At 45.3% G+C, this 19,502-nt stretch overlaps 2 protein-coding genes across 2 annotated transcripts in view; both read left to right on the plus strand.

The window, feature by feature from the left end:
* Positions 1 to 15,741, plus strand: part of LOC132775212 (zinc finger protein 420-like) — a 44,280-nt gene extending 28,539 nt beyond the window's left edge. Inside the window, exon 2 of the mRNA XM_067467157.1 lies at positions 10,212 to 15,741. Coding sequence (XP_067323258.1) covers positions 10,333 to 12,066 — 1,734 coding nt within the window. The 5' untranslated portion in view covers positions 10,212 to 10,332 and the 3' untranslated portion in view covers positions 12,067 to 15,741. The remainder of the gene's footprint in view (positions 1 to 10,211) is intronic.
* The window catches only part of LOC132775208 (zinc finger protein 850-like), a 70,390-nt gene that overhangs the window by 28,595 nt on the left and 22,293 nt on the right, over positions 1 to 19,502 (plus strand). The window lies entirely within an intron of this gene.

A 19,502-nucleotide genomic window follows, 5' to 3' on the forward strand; every position in this document is an offset into this window, starting at 1 on the left:
AACACGAGGAAGAACTTCCTGACTGTGAGAGCCGTTCAGCAGTGGAACTCTCTGCCCCGGAGTGTGGTGGAGGCTCCTTCCTTCTTTGGAAGCTTTCAAACAGAGGCTGGATGGCCATCTGTCAGGGGTGATTTGAATGCAATAGTCCTGCTTCTTGGCAGAATGGGGTTGGACTGGATGATGGCCCAGGAGGTCTCTTCCAACTCTTTGATTCTATGATTCTATGTTCAGCAGTGGAACTCTCTGCCCCAGAGTGTGGTGGAGGCTCCTTCTTTGGAGGAGGCTGGATGGCCATCTGTCAGGGATGCTTTGAATGCAACATTCCTGCTTCTTGGCAGAATGGGGTTGGGCTGGAGGATGGCCCAGGAGGTCTCTTCCAACTCTTTTGATTCTATGATTCTATGTTCAGCAGTGGAACTCTCTGCCCCAGAGTGTGGTGGAGGCTCCTTCTTTGGAGGAGGCTGGATGTCCATCTGTCAGGGGTGCTTTGAATGCAATATTCCTGCTTCTTGGCAGAATGGGGTTGGGCTGGATGATGGCCCAGGAGGTCTCGTCCCACTCTAGGATTCTATAATATTAATAATAATATAATATTATAATTATATACTTTATTACATGTAATAATTCTAATAATATTACAATATAATGGTATAGTACAACATATTTATTTATTTATTTGCAGTATTTATATTCCTCCCTTCTCACCCCGCAGGGGACTCAGGGCAGATTACAGTGTACACATATATGGCAAACATTCAATGCCAATTTTTGACATACAAACATATACAGACATAGACAGAGGCTATTTACCTTTTTCTGGCCGCCAGGGGAGCTGTCGCTTTCATCGTCCATCTGCGACGCTGATGAAGCACTTCCGCATTCCCCGCATGCTTCCCCGCTGGAATGCTTTACTGGAGTCTTCTTTATGGCCTCATAAATCAGTTAATTTAGCCTCCCCACACTTTAAGGTGGTACCTAATTTTCCTACTTGACAGATGCAACTGTCTTTCGGGTTGCAAAGGTCGACAACGGGCTACACAATTGGTTGGAAACTCACTCCAACCCGGGCTGGCTTTGAACTCATGACCTTTTGGTCAGAGTGATCTTAGTGCAGCTGACACTCAGCCTGCTGCACCACAATCCCGGTGTAATATATATAGTAATATATAATGTATTGTCGAAGGCTTTCATGGCCAGAATCACTGGGTTGTTGTATGTTTTTTCGGACTATATGGCCATGGTCTAGAGGCATTATCTCCTGACGTTTCGCCTGCATCTATGGCAAGCATCCTCAGAGGTCGTGAGGTCTGTTGGAATTAGGACAATGGGTTTATATATCTGTGGAATGACGAAAGGACTCTTGTCTGCTGGAGCTAGGTGTGAATATTTCAACTGACCACCTTGATTAGCATATAATGGCCTGACAGTGCCTAGAGCAAACTTTTGTTGAGTGGTGGTTGAATGTCCTTTTTTGTTTCCTCTCTGTTGTTGTGTTGTTCTAATTTTAGAGTTCCTCTGTGTAGCCTGACATGGTGGTTGTGAGAGTGGTCCAGCATTTCTGAGTCCTCAAATAATCTGCTGTGTCCAGGCTGGTTCATCAGGTGGTCTGCTCTGGCTGACTTCTCTGGTTGAAGGAGTCTGCAGTGCCTTTCATGTTCCTTGATGCGTGTCTGGGCAATGCTGTGTTTGGTGGTCCCTCTGTAGACTTCTTGTCCACAGCTGCATGGTACATAATGGTAGACTCCTGCAGAGGTGAGAGGATCCCTCTTGTCCTTTGCTGAACGGAGCATTGGTTGGGTTTTCTTGGTGGGTCTGGAGATAGTTTGTATGTTGTGTTTCCTCATCAGTTTCCCTCTAAGGTCAGTGGTTCCCTTGATGTCTGGCAGGAACACTTTTCCTCTGGGTGGATCTTGGTCTTTACTCTCGTGGCTTCTTCTCGGTGGTCTTGCGGCTCTTCTGATGTCTGAGGTGGAGTCTCCATTGGCCTGGAGAGCCCAGTTGAGGTGGTCCAGTTCCTCTTGGAGGAGGTGGGCTTCGCAGATTCTTTTTGCACGGTCTGCCAAGGCTTTAATGGTGCTTCTTTTTTGACTTGGGTGATGGCTGGAGTTTTTGTGTAGATATCTATCTGTGTGTGTGGGTTTTCTGTAAACGGTGTGACCCAATTGTTGATCTGGTTTGTGGATGACGAGGACATCGAGAATCATAGAATCATAGAATCAAAGAGTTGGAAGAGACCTCCTGGGCCATCATCCAGTCCAACCCCATTCTGCCAAGAAGCAGGAATATTGCATTCAAATCACCCCTGACAGATGGCCAGCCAGCCTCTGCTTAAAAGCTTCCAAAGAAGGAGCCTCCACCACACTCCGGGGCAGAGAGTTCCACTGCTGAACGGCTCTCACAGCCAGGAAGTTCCTCCTTATGTTCAGATGGAATCTCCTCTCTTGTAGTTTGAAGCCATTGTTCCATTGCGTCCTAGTCTCCAAGGAAGCAGAAAGGAAGCTTGCTCCCTCCTCCTCCCTGTGGCTTCCTCTCACATATTGATACATGGCTATCATATCTCCTCTCAGCCTTCTCTTCTTCAGGCTAAACACGCCCAGCTCCTTAAGCCGCTCCTCATAGGGCTTGTTCTCCAGACCCTTGATCATTTTAGTCGCCCTCCTCTGGACACATTCCAGCTTAGAGTCAATATCTCTCTTGAATTGTGGTGCCCAGAATTGGACACAATATTCCAGGTAAAGTGGTCTAACCAAAGCAGAATAGAGCATGGGGAGCATGACTTCCTTAGATCTAGACACTAGGCTCCTCTTGATGCAGGCCAAAATCCCATTGGCTTTTTTTGCCACCACATCACATTGTTGGCTCATGTTTAACTTCCTGTCCACGAGGACTCCAAGATCTTTTTCACACGTACTGCTCTCGAGCCAGGCGTCACCCATTCTGTATCTTTGCATTTCATTTTTTCCGCCAAAGTGGAGTATCTTGCATTTGGCAGAAAAGGCAGTCTTCTTTCGTTTTCTTCTTCCATGATGAACTGGATGTTTGGGTGGATGCTGTTAAGATGGTCCAGGAACCTGTTGAGTTCTTCTTCTCCATGATATTATAATTATATATTTTATTACATGTATTATTACTAATATTTATTTATCGTGTCATCAGCAACCATACATATTACATTTCTAACAGAACAAAACAAACACACAGATTAAAAAGCAAAACAAAAAAACTCCCCACAGATTTTGCAAACTTGGTAGAAGGTTAAATGTCCTTTGACCAGTCTCTGGCACCTTGGAGTGCCTCTGGTGTTGCCACAAGAAGGTCCTCCATTGTGCATCATGTGGCAGGGCTCAGGTTGCATCGCAGCAGGTGGTCAGTGGTTTGCTCCTCTCCACACTCGCATGTCGAGGATTCCACCCTGTAGCCCCATTTCTGAAGGTTGGCTCTGCATCTCGTGGTGCCAGAGCGCAGTCTGTTCAGCGCCTTCCAAATCGCCCAGTCTTCCGTGTGCCCAGGGGGGAGTCTCTCATTGGGTATCACCCACGGATTGAGGTTCTGGGTTTGGGCCTGCCACTTTTGGACTTTCACTTGCTGAGGTGTTCCAGCAAGTGTCTCTGTCGATCTAAGAAAACTATGTCTTGATTTAAGTCATTGACGTGCTGGCTGATACCCAAACAGGGGATGAGCTGGAGATGTCTCTGCCTTGGTCCTTTCACTATTGGCTGCTACTTCCCGGCGGATGTCAGGTGGTGCAATACCGGCTAAGCAGTGTAATTTCCCCAGTGGTGTGGGGCGCAGGCACCCCGTGATAATGCGGCATGTCTCATTAAGAGCCACGTCCACTGTTTGAGCGTGGTGAGATGTGTTCCACACTGGGCATGCATACTCAGCAGCAGAGTAGCACAGCGCAAGGGCAGATGTCTTCACTGTATCTGGTTGTGATCCCCAGGTTGTGCCAGTCAGCTTTCGTATGATATTGTTTCTAGCACCCGCTTTTTGCTTGATGTTCAGGCAGTGCTTCATGTAGGTAAGAGCACGAACCAGAGTGACTCCCAGGTATTTGGGTGCGCTGCAATGCTCCAGTGGGATTCCTTCCCAGGTAATGATCTTCAGAGCTCGGGGTGCTTGTCTGTTCTTGAGATGGAAAGCACATGTCTGTGTTTTAGATGGATTGGGGATTAGCTGATTTTCCCTGTAATAGGCAGTTAGAGCACCGAGAGCTTTGGAGAGCCAACCTTTTTATTGGTAAATATCTGTTGCTGCTAGTTATTAACCAGCTGTGCTAAACCCCGGTTGGTTAATCACCAGCATTAGTATATTATATATAATGTAAGAATATTTACTTATATGTAATATACTTATGCTGGTGATTAATGTAAGTATGTAAGTATATATACTTATTATATATAAGTATATATACTTACATTATATATACTTCATCTATGTATCTTTTTCATTCACCCCCTTTTTCCCACTATACAACCATTCTACTTTCCCATATCTCTTATATGAGGGGTTTAACCACATTAGCCACATTATTTAACTTATTTATTTACTGTATTTTTACCCCACTCTATCTCAAATCCGAAGGGGACTCAGAGTGGCTTCCAAATTGGTAATAATTCAATGACACATTAACATAAGACAAACAAAATACAAAAATACATTGTGTGTTAAATCATGAAAATCATAGAACACTAACATATACATACGTAAATAAGCTGGTAAGTTTACGTAATAATAACGACATTTTATGTATATTCCGCCCTATCTCCCCAAGGGGACTCAGGGCATATCAAAATACACATACAGACAGAAGGGAGGTATGTTGTGTCGACATCCAGCTTTGGCGCCTTGGAGGTTGTGCTCAAATCCAGCCACAGGGGGGAGCTGTCGCTCCATCCTCTATGACAAAAAGCCATCAGGACTTCCTTTTGGTCACCGGGCATTTTGTGATCTTTTTCTTTTATTGTGTCATAAAGTACCACCCCCACGTTTTAGTGGTACCTAATTTCCCGACTTACAGCTCTAAACTGTTTTTGAACTGCTTAGGTAAACAGTGAGCTGGGCTGCTCACTCCAACTCAGGGCTTAAAACTGGCAACCCGCAGGTGATTTACCAGTTGTGCAAAAGTCTGGCCCTAATGTTATGGTTTACATAACATTCTTGATCTTATATTATCAAACACTAATTGGCAACAATTCGATGCCTCGACAATTATAACAAGTAAAAACAATCAAGAAATTATGTTAAAAACAATAACATGATATAAAAATATAAAAACCGTTTGTTGTTGTTCATTTGTTCAGTCGTCTCCGACTCTTCGTGACCTCATGGACCAGCCCACGCCAGAGCTCCCTGTCATAGAATCATAGAATCAAAGAGTTGGAAGAGACCTCCTGGGCCATCCAGTCCAACCCCATTCTGCCAAGAAGCAGGAATATTGCATTCAAATCACCCCCCACAGATGGCCATCCAGCCTCTGCTTAAAAGCTTCCAAAGAAGGAGCCTCCACCACACTCCGGGGCAGAGAGTTCCACTGCTGAACGGCTCTCACAGTCAGGAAGTTCTTCCTCATGTTCAGATGGAATCTCCTCTCTTGTAGTTTGAAGCCATTGTCCCATTGCGTCCTAGTCTCCAAGGAAGCAGAAAACAAGCTTGCTCCCTCCTCCTCCCTGTGGCTTCCTCTCACATATTTATACATGGCTCTCATCATATCTCCTCTCAGCCTTCTCTTCTTCAGGCTAAACATGCCCAGCTCCTTAAGCCGCTCCTCATAGGGCTTGTTCTCCAGACCCTTGATCATTTTAGTCGCCCTCCTCTGGACACATTCCAGCTTGTCAATATCTCTCTTGAATTGTGGTGCCCAGAATTGGACACAATATTCCAGATGTCGGCCGTCACCACCCCCAGCTCCCTCAAGGTCAGTCCAGTCACTTCAAGGATGCCATCCCTCCACCTTGCCCTTGGTCGGCCCCTCTTCCTTTTGCCTTCCACTTTCCCCAGCATCATTCCCTTCTCTAGGCTTTGCTGTCTCCTCATGATGTGACCAAAATACTTCAACTTTGTCTCTTCAACCGTACAAAGCCTTAAAACATTATCGTGAGCGTCTCCATGTCAAATCGTTATTCCGTTGCGTTATCAAGTAGTTCCATAATTCCATTTAGCTATGCTATATTTGGGAAGGCCTGCTCCAAAAGCCAGGTTTTCACCTTTTTTTGAAAAGTCAGGAGGGAGGGAGCCGATCTTATATCTCTAGGCAGGGCGTTCCACAGTCGAGGGGTCACCGCTGAGAAGGCCCTGTCCCTCGTCCACGCCAGGCGCATTTGCGAAGAAGGGGGGAGCGAGAGCAGGGCCTCCCCAGAAGATTTTAACATCCAAGATGGTTCACTTGATCCCAAAGTTTCCTGTTGGCCATAGACTATTATTATTATTAAACTTTATTTGTACCCCGCTAGCATCTCCCAAAGGACTCAATGCGGCTTACGAAGGCCAAGGCCTCAATACACAACATAACAATACACAACCTAAAGCAAATTAAAAACAATTATAGCACTATTAAACAACAAGCAATAAACAATACGCTAAGACACAATAAAACTGGGCCGGGCCAGAGTAATGGGTACAGAATTAAAAGTCTTGATGTGACAGGTGATATGTCAGGATTATAGGGTAAGAGCAGTGTGCAGCAATCTTAGTTCTAATAAAGTGCTTCTGGGACTTGGTATTGGAGATTTCCTATTCTGGGAAGGCACATTGGAACAGCCAGTCTTCAAGTTCTTTCTAAAGACTGCCAATGCAGGGGCCTGTCTAAGATCTTTGGGGAAGGTGTTCCAGAGTCGGAGGGCCACCACGGAAAAGGCCTTGTCTCGTGTCCCCACCAAACGCGCTTGCGACGCAGGCGGGATCACGAGCAGGGCCTCTCCGGATGACCGAAGTGAACGCGTGGGTTCGTAGACAGAGATGCGGTCACGCAGGTAGGATGGTCCCAAACCTTTTAGGGCTTTGTAGGTAAGCACCTGCACCTTAAATTGGGCTCGGAAAATATACGGCAGCCAGTGGAGCTCCTTGAACAGAAGGGTTGACCTCTCTCTGTAAGGAGCGCCAGTTAACATCCTGGCCGCTGCCCGTTGGACCAGTTGGAATTTCCGAGCCGTTTTCAAGGGCAGCCCCACGTAGAGCGCATTGCAGTAGTCCAATCTGGAGGTGACCAAGGCATGGACCACCCCGGCCAGATCAGCCTTCGTGAGGTACGGTCGCAGTTGGCGCACAGGGATTTCCTTTATTTAAATCTGCTTTTGGACAGTTCTGTATTCACCAGTAGGAGTGGAGATTTAATTCGACATCATCTTTAGAGTCCTGATATCTTCTGAGATATTGCTCACCTCAATTTGACATTTTCTTTGTTCTCTGTGTATATTTTGTCTCTTAGAATCATAGAATAATAGAATCAAAGAGTTGGAAGAGACCTCATAGGCCATCCAGTCCAACCCCATTCTGCCAAGAAGCAGGAATATTGCATTCAAATCACCCCTGACAGATGGCCATCCAGCCTCTGCTTCAAAGCTTCCAAAGGAGCCTCCACCACACTCCCTCCGGGGCAGAGAGTTCCACTGCTGAATGGCTCTCACAGTCAGGAAGTTCTTCCTCATGTTCAGATGGAATCTCCTCTCTTGTGGTTTGAAGCCATTGTTCCGCGTCCTAGTCTCCAGGGAAGCAGAAAGGAAGCTTGCTCCCTCCTCCTCCCTGTGGCTTCCTCTCACATATTTATACATGGCTATCATGTCTCCTCTCAGCCTTCTCTTCTTCAGGCTAAACATGCCCAGCTCCTTAAGCCGCTCCTCATAGGGCTTGTTCTCCAGACCCCTGATCTTCTCCTTCCTCCCTGTGGCTTCCTCTCACATATTTATACATGGCTATCATATCTCCTCTCAGCCTTCTCTTCTTCAGGCTAAACATGCCCAGCTCCTTAAGCCGCTCCTCATAGGGCTTGTTCTCCAGACCTTTGATCATTTTAGTCGCCCTCCTCTGGACACATTCCAGCTTAGTGTCAATATCTCTCTTGAATTGTGGTGCCCAGAATTGGACACAATATTCCAGATGTGGTCTAACCAAAGCAGAATAGAGGGGTAGCATTATTTCCCTGGATCTAGACACTAGGCTCCTCTTGATGCCTGAGGCCAAAATCCCATTGGCTTTTTTTGCCGCCACATCACATTCCTGGCTCATGTTCCCCTTCCTCCCCACGAGGACTCCAAGATCTTTTTCACACGTACTGCTCTCGAGCCAGGTATTGTCCCCCATTCTGTATCTTTGCATTTCGTTTTTCCTGCAAAAGTGGAGTATCTTGCATTTGTCACTGTTGAACTTGACTGTGGTAATTCCTTCTGAGTTCCCGCTTTCTTTCGTTGTGCATCCTCCTCCATTTTTCCAGATTTATTTGGCTCCTCTTGTTCACGTATCTGTTCCTCCTCTTCAGGGGCCAAGTCTGTCCTCAAATTGGTATTTAACGGTTCCTTCTGAAATTGCTTCCTGGTCTTTGGTTTGTCCATCTTTCTTTCTTTCCAACATACTTAATTCCCTTTGTTCATATCCCAGTACGTATTAAATTTCTAAAGTTTAGTATTAGCATTATTGATCATTCCATTCAGTATTTCCATTTGTTTCAATATTTGCATCCACCTAGTTTGTTTTTTCTTCATTGTAAACAAGTTTATTATGAAAGTGCAGGTGCCCTCCTTATTTTATTTACTTCTTGTCCACTGGGTGTCGTATTTCAACAAATTTTCAATTAGATGTCTTTTGTAAGTACATCCCTGCATTTGGCAATGCTCCCAGACAGTGTTATTGTAGACAGCTTGAATTGTTTTGACTGCAAAGTGTCAGACTGTAGGATCTATATAGCAATATATCCCATCTGGCCGGGGTGGTCCATGCCTTAGTCACCTCTAGACTTGATTACTGCAATGCGCTCTACATGGGGCTGCCCTTAAAAACGGCTCGGAAACTCCAATTGGTTCAGCGGGCAGCGGCCAGAATGTTAACTGGGGCCCATTACAGAGAGAGGTCAACCCTCCTGTTTAAAGAGCTCCACTGGCTGCCGTTTATCTTCCGAGCCCAATTTAAGGTGCAGGTGCTTACCTACAAAGCCCTGAACGGTTTGGGACCACCCTAGCTGCGTGACCGCATCGTTGTCTATGAACCCACACGCTCACTCCGGTCATCTGGAGAGGCCCTGCTCGTGATTCCGCCCACGTCACAAGCGCGTTTGGTGGGGACGCGGGACAGGGCCTTCTCCGTGGTGGCCCCCCGCCTCTGGAACGCCCTCCCGAAAGACCTCAGACAAGCCCCTACACTGGCAGTCTTCAGAAAGAACCTTAAAACCTGGCTGTTCAAATGTGCCTTCTCAGACTAGAAACCCCAGTTCCAAATCCCAGAAGCCCTTTAGTCAGTTCCAAGACTACCGCACACTGCACACCGCACCTATATTCTAACCCCATATCCCTCCGACACTTTTAATCCTGTACCCCTACTCTGGCCGGCTCAGTTTTTAATAATGTCTTGCCATATTGCTATTGTATTTGTTTCTCTGCTTAATTGTCTTATTTGCTAGGTATTGTATTGTTGTATTGTGTGGGCTTCGGCCTGTTGTAAGCCGCATCGAATCCTTCGGGAGATGCTAGCGGGGTACAAATTAAGTTATAATAATAATAATAATATCAAATAACCACTCACAAGCCGTTTTGCCTTGAAATGGATATATTGCTTGTATCTCTGCAGCCTGAATTGTTTTGACTGCAGTCAAAGTCATTCTAAAGGGACTCCACCCCTACTTTAACGTTCATCCAGCTGATTCGATTTCAACCAACTAACTACACGTCATTATTAGTTGAGTTTCAACTTGTATCTTCCAAAGGGAAGACTTTTCCAGGAACACTTCCTTCCCCCAGCCTTCGGTTTTCTTAGGATTTCCTTTTGGGAGGCCAGTTTTATAGCTCCATGTTTTTATTTCATGCCCGGGGGTAAGACAGGCTGATCAGCTTCCCCCTTTTCAGGCTGTTTTGCCTGTGCTTAGCTAGGCATTGTTGAGGTGGCTTCTATGAGAGGATTGCTCAGAATAGATGCACTTTCTTCCCCATGAAGGGGAAGGGGGCAATCTTGGAGGTAGAGAAGGTCTCTGGATTTCTCCCTTGATCTTTCTCTTCTTTCTTCACCAGGGAAATGAGGACTCTTTGGAGCGACCTCTTGGATGCAGTAAGGAAACCAATACAGGAAGAAGAAATCCTCTCAAGGCAATGATCTTGCTGAATTCTTGACTTTACTTATATCATTATTGACATGGAGGAGGAAGCATCTAAATACCTGGAGTGTGGTCAGAGCTTCACCGAGAGGCAAAATCTTCATTCACATCAAGGGACTCCCACTGGGGAGAAACCCTATTTCTGCCTGGAGTGTGGTCAAAGCTTCACTCAGAGAGGAAATCTACATAAACATCAAAGGACTCACACTGGAGAGAAACCCTATAAATGCCTGGAGTGTGGACAAAGCTTCATTTATAGTTCAGGTCTACGTTCACATCAAAAGACTCACACTGGGGAAAAACCCTATACATGCCTCGAGTGTGGGAAGAGGTTCACGCATAGTTCAAATCTATTTGAACACCAAAGAATTCACACTGGGGAGAAACCCTATACATGCCTCGAGTGTGGAAAGAGTTTCACTCAGATTTCAAATCTACATTCACATCAAAAGACTCACACTGGGGAGAAACCCTATACATGCCTGGAGTGTGGACAGAGCTTCAGCCGTAGTACAAATCTACGTTCACATCAGTGGACTCACAATGGGGAAAAACCCTATACATGCCTGGAGTGTGGACAGAGGTTCAATCAGATTAGATACCTACGTTCACATCAAAAGTCTCACACTGGGGAGAAACCCTTTAAATGCCTGGACTGTGGACAGAGCTTCAGTCGCTGTACAAATCTACGTTCACATCAAAGGACTCACATTGGGGAGAAATGCTATGAATGCCTGGAGTGTGGGAAGAGGTTCACTCATACTTCAGGCTTATCTCGACATCAAAGAACACACACTGGGGAGAAACCCTTTACATGCCTGGAGTGTGGACAGAGCTTTGCTCAAAGTTCAGGTCTATGTTCACATAAAAGGATTCACACTGGGGAGAAATCTTATATATGCCTAGAGTGTGGACAAAGCTTCGCTCAAAGTTCAGGTCTACGTTCACATGAAAGGACTCACACTGGGGAGAAACCCTATACATGCCTGGAGTGTGGTCAGAGCTTCACTCAGAGTGCACATCTACACAGCCATCAAAGGATTCACACTGGAGAGAAACCCTATAAATGCCAGGAATGTGGACAGAGCTTCGCTCATGATTCAGGTCTCTATTCACATAAAAGGACTCACACTGGGGAGAAACCCTATAAATGCCTGGATTGTGGACAGAGCTTTGCTTATAGTACAAATCTACGTTCACATCAAAGGACTCACACTGGGGAGAAACCCTATACATGCCTGGAGTGTGGGAAGAGGTTTGCTTATAGTTCATATTTATGTCGACATCAAAGAACACACACTGGGGAGAAACCCTTTACATGCGTGGAGTGTGGTCAGAGCTTCACTCATAGTTCAGGTCTACGTTCACATCTAAGGACTCACACTGGGGAGAAACCCTATAAATGCCTGCAGTGTGGTCAGAGCTTCACTCAGAGTGGAGGTCTACAATCACATCAAAGGACTCACACTGGGGAGAGACCCTATACATGCCTGGAGTGTGGAAAGAGTTTCACTCAGAGAGGAAGTCTACATAAACATCAAAGGACTCACACTGGGGAGAAACCCTATAAATGCCTAGAGTGTGGTCAGAGCTTCACTGATAGTTCAGGTCTACGTTCACATCTAAGAACTCACATGGAGGAGAAACCCTATACATGCCTGGAGTGTGGACAGATTTTCACTGATAGTTCAGGTCTATGTTCACATTACAGGATTCACAGTGAGGAGAAACCTTATGAATGCTTGGATTTTGGAAAGGGATTCGCTGATTGAGAATGAACTTGTAAAAAGGCAAATAGATAATATCTATTTACTCTCTGCCCCGGAGTGTGGTGGAGGCTCCTTCTTTGGAAGCTTTTAAACAGAGGCTGGATGGCCATCTGTCAGGGGTGATTTGAATGCAATATTCCTGCTTTTTGGCAGGGGGTTGGACTGGATGATGGCCCAAGAGGTCTCTTCCCACTCTAGGATTCTATGAGGCTGGATGGCCATCTGTCAGGGGTGATTTGAATGCAATATTCCTGCTTCTTGGCAGAATGAGGTTGGACTGGATGCCCCATGAGGTCTCTTCCAACTCTATGATTCTATGATTCTATGATTTAAGAGGAGATATGATAGCCATGTATAAATATGTGAGAGGAAGCCACAGGGAGGAGGGAGCAAGCTTCCTTTCTGCTTCCCTGGAGACTAGGACGCAATGGAGGAATGGCTTCAAACTACAAGAGAGGAGATTCTATCTGAACATGAGGAAGAACTTCCTGACTGTGAGAGCCGTTCAGCAGTGGAACTCTCTGCCCCGGAGTGTGGTGGAGGCTCCTTCTTTGGAAGCTTTTAAGCAGAGGCTGGATGGCCATCTGTCAGGGGTGATATAAATGCAATATTCCTGCTTCTTGGCAGAATGGGGTTGGACTGGATGGCCCATGAGGTCTCTTCCAACTCTATGATTCTATTATTTAACATCTATATGCTCCCACTTGCTCAGCTGGTCCAAGGCTTTGGGCTTGAGTGTTTCCAGTACGCCGATGACACTCAGCTTATGTTGAAGATGGAAAGCCAACTGGACTCTGTACCCGATAATTTTCATCAATGCCTTGAGGCTGTTAAAGGATGGCTGCGTGCTAGCAGGTTGAGGGTGAATCCGGCAAAAACGGAGATTCTGTGGCTGGGTCAACCGGGCAGTGGGGATATCCAGCTGCCTACCCTGGATGGTGAGGCGCTACGCCTGTCATCATTGGTCAAGTGTCTGGGAGTCCTTTTGGACCCTCTGCTGACGATGGAGGCTCAGGTCTCCGCCGTTAGCAGAACCGCTTTTTTTCACCTGCGGCAGGCTAGACGGCTGGCCCCCTCCCTGTCCAGGGACGACCTCGCTATGGTGATCCAGGCTACGGTCATCTCAAGACTGGACTACTGTAACGTCCTCTACATTGGCCTTCCTCTACTGATGATCCGTAAGCTCAAGTTGGTACAAAATGCAGCTGCTCGGCTTCTTGCAAGAGCTCCGATGAGATGCCATATTACAACAATTTTATTGCAACTGCATTGGTTACCAATTGAGCACCGGATCACTTTTAAATTGATGGTACTTACCTTTAAGGCCTTATATGGTCTGGGGCCGATGTACCTGAGGGACCGCCTCACCCCCTACCAACCCAAGATCCCTCCGTTCTGAGGACCAAGATTTATTGGAAGTTCCCAGTTTTAAAACCTTGCATCTAACAGCAACCAGACGCAGAGCCTTCACAGTAGTGGCACCATCGCTATGGAATACTCTGCCACCAGAAGACCGTGCCTTGCGGGATTTAAAGGCCTTCCACAGGGCTTGTAAGACATATTTGTTTCGACAGGCTTTTGATCTTTGATATGTTGTTTAATTTGTGTTAGATTCTAGTTTGTTCTTGTAAGGTGCTCCGAGCCCAAGGGGAGCGGCGGCATATAAGTTTGAAATATAAATAAATAAATAAAATAATATAGAAACGCTTTTCCGGACTATAAGCTCACAATACATATTTATTATCTGCTGAAAGATTATGTTATCTTGTATTAAATTTTAAAAAAATAAAGAAACGGGTTTATTGATAGTTCAAATCTATGTAAACATCAAGGAACGTACACTGGGGGGAAATGCCCGGAGTGTGGACAGAGCTTTACTCAGATTTCAGTTTACACACTGGAGAGAAACCCTATCAATGCTTGGAGTTTGGACAGAGCTTCAATTAATGGAGACCTATGTAAACATCAAAGGATTCACACTGGGCAGAAACCCTATTCGTGCTTCGAGTGTGAAAAGAGCTTCACTCAGATTTCATATCTTCGTTCACCTCAAAGGACTCACTGGGGAGAAACCCTATAAATGCCTGGAGTGTGGATACAGCTTCATGGAGAGTGGGAGCCTACATTCTCATCAGAGGAGTCACACTAGGGAGAAACCCTATAAATGCCTGGAATGTGGCCAGAGCTTCACTCAGAGTGCACATCTACATAGACATCAGAGGATTCACACTGGAGAGAAACCCTATAAATGCCTGGAGTGTGGATACAGTTTGACTGATAGTGGAAATCTATCAGTGACTTCTTCTGATGGACTGGGGAGAAACCCTATAAATGCCTGGAGTGTGGATACAGCTTCATGGAGAGTGGGAGCCTACATTCTCATCAGAGGAGTCACACTAGGGAGAAACCCTATAAATGCCTGGAATGTGGTCAGAGTTTCACTCAAAGTGCACATCTACATAGACATCAGAGGATTCACACTGGAGAAAAACCCTATAAATGCCTGGAGTGTGGATACAGCTTCACCGATAGTGGAAATCTATCAGTGACTTCTTCTGATGGACTGGGGAGAAACCCTATACATGCCTGGAGTGTGGATACAGCTTCATGGAGAGTGGGAGCCTACATTCTCATCAGAGGAGTCACACTAGGGAGAAACCCTATAAATGCCTGGAATGTGGTCAGAGTTTCACTCAAAGTGCACATCTACATAGACATCAGAGGATTCACACTGGAGAAAAACCCTATAAATGCCTGGAGTGTGGATACAGCTTCACCGATAGTGGAAATCTGTCAGTGACTTCTTCTGATGGACTGGGGAGAAACCCTATACATGCCTTGCGTGTGTAAAGAGTTTCATTGATAGTTCAGGTCTATGTTCACATCAAAGGACTCACACTGAGGAGAAACCTTATGAATGCTTGGATTTTGGAAAGGGGTTCACCGATTGAGAATGAACTTGTAAAAAGGCGAATAGATAATCTAGAAACACTTTACCAGAATATAAGTTTACAATAGATAATTAATATCTGCTCAAAGGTTATGTTATCTTGTATTCAATAAAAATAAAGAAACAAACAGGTTCATTGATAGTTCAAATCCATGTAAACATAAAAGGACGTACACTGAGGGGACATGCCCAGAGTGTGTACAGAGCTTTACTCAGATTTCAGTTTACACACTGGCGAGAAACCCTATCAATGCTTGGAGTGTGGACAGTTTGGAGGAGGGTGGACCATGGACAATGGGACTCGCAGTACTTCACTATCTTCCTGAGACTACTGCGAGCCACATCAATAACTGATTAAGACCAACCTTGGCACACAATGCCTTTTCTCAATTAACCCAGTCACCGCTGGGTCCCCAAACTAGTATATTAAAAAAAGTGAATGTTCGTATGTATGTATGTATGTATGTGGCAGCTTTCTGATTGGTTGCCCCTTTGGTATAATTTGCATATGCTTTCTGATTGGCCAGCCTCAACATTTTAACATTCTTAAGTGGCTGAGAGGGAAAAGGGAAGGGCCTGAGGCAGTCAGGAATGGTGGGATTTGAAATCCAAAACACCTGTGGCCCCTAGCAATGACAGAACAAGACCAAACTTGGCACACAGACTCCCCAAGACCCACTCTACATCCTGGTGCAGTTTGAGGGAGGATGGACCATGGATGACGGGACTTGCAGTACTTTAATTATTATTATTATTATTATTATTATTATTATTATTATTATTATTATTATTTAAAACTTTTATATCCCGATCTTCTCTACCTCTGCAGAGGGACTCAGACCAGCTAACAGCAAAGATTCAATGCTAACACTGAAAATCTAAAATATAATACACAACATTAACCAATTACATTACATAAATTACATAAAATTACATAAAAGCTGTTCACCAGGATAAAATTGTGTCCAACTCAGTATGTCCAGTCCATATATTGTGATCAGTACCATTAGTCGATTGCCGGTCTCAGACATCATTCCACAAAAGCTTTGTTGCACAGCCAGGTTTTCACTAGCTTCCTAAAGTTCAGGAGGGAGGAGGCAGATCTAATTTCATTTGGGAGGAAATTCCATAGCTGAGGGGCCACCACAGAAAAGGCCCTGTCTCTCACTTCCTTAGAGCTCTATGGCCCACACCAATGACAGATCAGAACCAAACTTGGCACACAGAGGCCCAAAGACCCACTTTACAACCTGGTGCGGTTCAGGGCAGGATGGGCAATGAATGATGGGATTTGCAGTACCTTCATCCGATTCACTTCCCACAGAACATTGTAGCCCCTACAAATCACAGACCAGGCCCAAACTTGGCGCACAGAGTACTCATGACCCACTCTACATCCTGATGCAGTTCTAAGGGGGATGGACCATGTATGATGGGACTTGCAGTACCTTCACTCACTTACTGAAACCACTGCGCCCCTCATCCAATGACTGGTCAAGACCAAAATGGCAGACAGAGCCCCCATGACCCACTCTACATCCTGCTGCAGTTTGGAGGAGGTTGGACCACAGATGATGGGACTTGCTTCCTGAAAACAATGCGACCCTCATGCAATGACCAATAAAGACCAAACTTGGCATACAGAACCCCCATTACCCACTTTCTCTAATAACCCAGGCACCACCGGGTCCCCAGCTAGTAATATATAAAGATGATCATATAAGCTTTCTGTATAAATAATCCTTGTGTAGTTTGTTGCGTAGCTCTTCCATGTGTTTCATCGCAAACATTGTTACTAATACATTTTATTTCCTTACTTATAAACTTATTTTAGGGCTAATTATTGCAATTCAGTCAACAGATTGTGCAAATAAACATGTTATAACAGAAACTACACTTGGAACACTTTTGTTGTGATTCAACCTCTCAGGAAATAGGAAAGAATTCATCTCAGGAAATAGGGAAGAATTTCCTATGACTTTTGGCAGGCTGAGGTCATGAAAAGGTGGCATTTCATATTTAATATACATACATAGGGGTTCAAAAGGGATACATTCATAAGAGGGGAAAGCAATTCATGTCAACCCACCCCACCCATCGAAAGTTCATAGAAGAGGCTAAGATCATAAAGGAAGTCCGTGGGCTTTGGGGAAGGAAAGTTCCAAAAAGTTTCCAAAAGTTTTTTTAAGTTGACTAAAGTTCGGAAAAAGTTATAGAATCCATGGGGGCAAGCTGGGGAAGGTGCCCCAGAGTTCATTTGGTCCTTGTGGAAGTGGAGGCCAGTGCTGGAGGTTGGGATCCACATCGGGAAGTGAAGAAACTACAGATCCCATCTCATCAAGGACCCGGACGGCCCGCTGGTCTTCTGGGGATCCCAAGGGGTGACTGCAACAGGTTCCCCAGGTCAACAGGCTCTTCAGGCACCAATGAGATGGCAGAAACGACGTGGTGGCAGCGGGGAGCCAGCAGGGTTCCATGCAGGCCCGTATCCAGGATTTTGATTGGGGGGGGGGGGGGCTGAGTTTGATTCGGGGGGGCTGAGTCTGAGTGAAAGAGGGTCTACCCTAGCAAACCTTTTGTATTGTTACCCCAATACCCCCATGGGTATTGGGGTAACAATACGGGATATATATGGGATATGGGATATATTGAGTATGGTGATCAGATCATGATATGAATAAACATAACAGCTTAAATAATGCACCAGTAAGGTCTTCTTGCAGACCACCATGAGAATTTCGGGGGGGGATGAAGCCCCTCAAGCCCCCCCCCCCCCCCCAGCTACATGCCTGGCTCCATGTTAAGTTTTGGGAGCAAAAAACGTTATTCCCAGGGCAGAGGGGTTAGCGGAGGGAAAGCGAGATTTATTATTTATTTATTTACGACATTTATATGCCGCCCTTCTCAACCCAAAGGGGACTCAGAGCGACTTACAAAATATATATACATACAATATATTATTAACATAGTACAATATCAGTTTTAAATATTGCTATATTGCATTATATCAATTATACTGTAATATTATTAGTAATATTACATGTAATATAAATATATAATTATAATATCATATTATTAGTAGTAGTATTATATTGCATTACATTACAATATTATAAATATTATATGTATATACAATATATTATATATTATATTATAACATTATTAGAATAGCACAGGAGACAAGGTGGAACTGTCCCCTGGCCTCCCCTCTCTTTGCTTAGCCATTAGTCTTAGAATTATCCCCGGAGAAGAATGGCACCGATTTTGGAGCAATCCGTTGACTCGCGGATATGGGGACCCAAGGAGTTTCCATATCCGCGGTTCAGAGGAGCGTAGTTTCGTCCTCCCTAGGACGCAAAAATCGCATCCCGGGCAGGCTGGCAGCATTCTGCAGCCTGGGGAAGAGGAAGTTTATGCAAAGAGCAGTTTGGAGGCAGTAAGGGACACAAAGTAACTCTAAAGAGAGGAAAAAGTTGCAATTAATTGATACTTTATTGGGGAGATTTTTTACAATGTTAGGAAGGGGAAAGAAAGTAAAGCAGAAGGAGAGTCTTTTGGTTGAAGGTGCTGCTGTGGCCACATTCCATGAAAATTGGCCCAAGTGGGCAAAGGAGAACTGCGGAACTCCCTGCTGCAGGTCAGATCAGCTTGAAGGCAGGGAGTTCTGGGTTGTTCCTCCTCAACCTTGGCTCCTAAATAAGGGGAGTTGGGTCTCAATCTCCTGCTGCCCCCTCGTCTTTTTGGGACCTGCCTCCCCGTCCCCTTGGCCCCTCATCTCTGCTCAGGCCTTACAGTGTCGCAGCAGCCCTTGGGGCCTCCTTCCATCTGAAGTGTCCAAACTCTTGGATCCTACTGGCCTGCTACAGCTACCTATTGGCATAGGAAATCACATGGGTGTTGAAGACAGGGACGGAAACTGGTTTATTCAGCTCTGGCCAGAGTGGGCACTGGAGGACAGCAACCCCCAAATCCTGTATGTTTTTTGGTTGCAGACATGGGCATTTCACAGAGAAGCCATGCACATTTGAAGATATGAAAAGAAGAAGAGAATCAACAACAACAACCCTGTGGCTTGAGATGGATTACGACACCCTTAAAACAAGAAACAAAGCAGCCTGCCAATGCATAGTTCCATAACTTCCATAATGCCAACACTTCAAAACACTGAGATACCAAAACTTCTTTCCCTAAGCACAATGCCAAGGACCAGATCTGTGTTTTCCCTACAGCAGAACCTGACTTCCTGCACAAAATCTAAGACTCCAAAAGCGCACTTCTTCCTCTTCCCTTGAGAAAGGAGCCCCAAAGTGACCAGACTGCTCCCATGCAAATCTGCCACTCAACATAGGTAACTCTATCTCTCTCCTTCCCATGGAGCAGAGCATGGCGGGTGGAACAGACTCCTCAGGTCTGCCACACTTTGAGCATTATTAGACGGAGTCTTTTATAGGAATATTCTGCTGATGTCGCCCCAAAGTTGTAAATTAAT

The sequence above is a fragment of the Anolis sagrei genome, chromosome 4 (genome assembly GCF_037176765.1).
Source record: "Anolis sagrei isolate rAnoSag1 chromosome 4, rAnoSag1.mat, whole genome shotgun sequence".
Classification (NCBI taxonomy): Eukaryota; Metazoa; Chordata; class Lepidosauria; order Squamata; family Dactyloidae; genus Anolis; species Anolis sagrei.